Source organism: Pollachius pollachius, assembly GCF_949987615.1.
Source record: "Pollachius pollachius genome assembly, chromosome: 7".
NCBI lineage: Eukaryota > Metazoa > Chordata > Actinopteri > Gadiformes > Gadidae > Pollachius > Pollachius pollachius.
The window spans coordinates 22,412,561-22,414,869 of NC_136940.1; the positions used below are offsets into that span (position 1 = coordinate 22,412,561).

At 50.7% G+C, this 2,309-nt stretch overlaps 1 protein-coding gene across 1 annotated transcript in view; it reads right to left on the bottom strand.

The window, feature by feature from the left end:
• The window catches only part of acbd6 (acyl-CoA binding domain containing 6), a 27,143-nt gene continuing 24,834 nt past the window's right edge, over positions 1–2,309 (bottom strand). Inside the window, exon 8 of the mRNA XM_079740009.1 lies at positions 1–721. Coding sequence (XP_079596135.1) covers positions 567–721 — 155 coding nt within the window. The 3' untranslated portion in view covers positions 1–566. The remainder of the gene's footprint in view (positions 722–2,309) is intronic.

Consider the following 2,309-nt stretch of genomic DNA (forward strand, 5'->3'; position numbering starts at 1 on the left):
TTGTGTTGAAGATTTTAATAGCAATATAGGACAAATGGTCATTGCATTCCTTGGAATGTACCAGAATTGAGCAAATTTACAATGGAAACAATGCTGGAAGTATGACAACTCAGAATATGATAAATAATGCAGTGTATTTGATCACAATTCAACATCAGATTTGGGAACCAAAGTGGGTTGAGTAGTCGAGCGGTTGTAGAGGGAGTATTTGGGTTGTCGGACCCAGGGGCCAACGAAGGTCAACGGAGTAATATGTATAAAAGCACCAGGGCAGCACTCGCTCCTGATGGGCCTGTCCGTCACCAGAAGCCAAAGACCACTTCACTCTTAATTCACAGATTTTGCAGAAGAAAAAAATATAATATAACCGTTATAAAATCAAAAATCGCGTATTGTCGCCCCCCCTGGTAGCTTCCGCGGTGACTCGGGACATAGGCCGGGGTAGGATGAGGAACCGTTTGTTTCAGGTTGAACCGGAGGGTGTAGCTTCAGGCTGGGGGGTTCTGGGGAAGGGGGCGAGGGGGGATATGTTGAGTAGGCGGATGATGGGGGGCGAGGGGGGGGCCTCAGTCCTTGGGAACGGCGTACTGGCGTATGAGGGAGGAGACGGCGGCGGACTCCGTGGCGTCCTCGGGCAGCGAGCCCTCCAGGTCTCTGATGGACGGGTCGGCGCCCGCCTTCAGCAGCAGCTCCGCGATCTCCTGGAACTCGCAGGCCGACGCTGGCGCCAGAGGGAGACAGACGCACACTCTATTAAACACCCACAGGGGCCTTCGTTACAGCTGCACTGCAGCAGTAGTGGAAAACACAGGATATAATACAACACAATAAAATACCAAGTAGTACTGAGTAAATACAAAAATAGATGCTAAATTAATGCTCCAGTAAGGACAAACAGATGAAACAGGACAAACAGTATACATTTAAAGTGGCCCAATGCCAGTACTAATTTACACTACACTCAGTCTATTAAAGTGTGTAAATGCAATGTAAAAAAAATCAAAGAGAGAAGTGGGGGGAGGGAAGGAAGACCAAATACGTAACAGTTGACAGGGATCAACAGAAACCTGAACTATTCATTGGAAGCGCTCGGATGATACAAGAACACATATTACAATAATTTAATTATTTCAGATCCGATATATAACACTGATCTCTTAGCGACACCGATTCACTTGATCTCAAACAAAGCTCTCGCTGAGCTTAGGGCGTAATGTGTAGGAGCTACAAGTGACAGCAGCAGCATTATTGCACCGTGTTTCCGGTGAGATTGATCCAATGGGTTGTATCGATGGCAACGTCAATAAGTCCCGATAATCAATCAGGTGGTGGTGATCCACGTCACATCGAATGGCCCACAATAGTGTGCCCTCCACCTCATCATCAAACAGCGTGCTGGCCGAATCACACGTGCCCTGCTAACCAATACCACGAATAAAAGCACGTTTGTGTTGTGCCTCAACACGATGGGTGTCCAGTCTAGTAGCAGCTAATGAAAAGCCCATCAGCAGAACCACCAATGACATTGGGCTGGACCTGTGGCCGGCTCCAACGCTTCATTTCTGCCCCATGGGCAATTTGTACCCCACTAAGAGGGGCCGTTCTCCCACGACAAGGAGGGAAAGCGTGGGGTTGGGGTGGGGTTGCAATTTCTTAACCCAGTTAGCAGGTCCTCACATCGCTGATGCACCTTAAACCCTCTCTCTCTCTCTCTCTCTCTCTCTCTCTCTCTCTCTCTCTCTCTCTCTCTCTCTCTCTCTCTCTCTCTCTCCTCTCTCTCTCTCTCTCTCTCTCTCTCTCTCTCTCTCTCTCTCTCATCATCATCGCTGATGTCAGCAGCCCCGCTGATTGACAGCAACGCCTTTTAACCTCCAGCCCACTGGTGACTTGACTGGCAGCGTGTGTGCGTGTGTGTTAGTGTGTCCACGTGCGATATTGTGATTAATCTGCACACGGAAGTACATGCTGCATGTGTGCGTGCGTCCTGGCAGGGAAGAGGTACACACCGTGCACACAAAAGTATATTCTCTCGACATCTTCCCCTATTCACCTCCCCCCCCCCCCCACTATCCCACCACATATTTCGCCACCATCACCACCACCCTTACCACCACCACCACCACCACCACCACCGCTGTTGAGGTGCTGAGCATGGAGGTGGAGTGTGGGCGGTGAGGCCTTGAACGGTTAACGCACCCACTGACCCCCTGGGGGGGGGGAGCCATTCATGGAGCACCGTCAAGCCCCCCCATGAATCACTCTGCATGGCTACGGTGGTCCGGGAGGGGGGGGTTCTCCTCCTGGGCTGT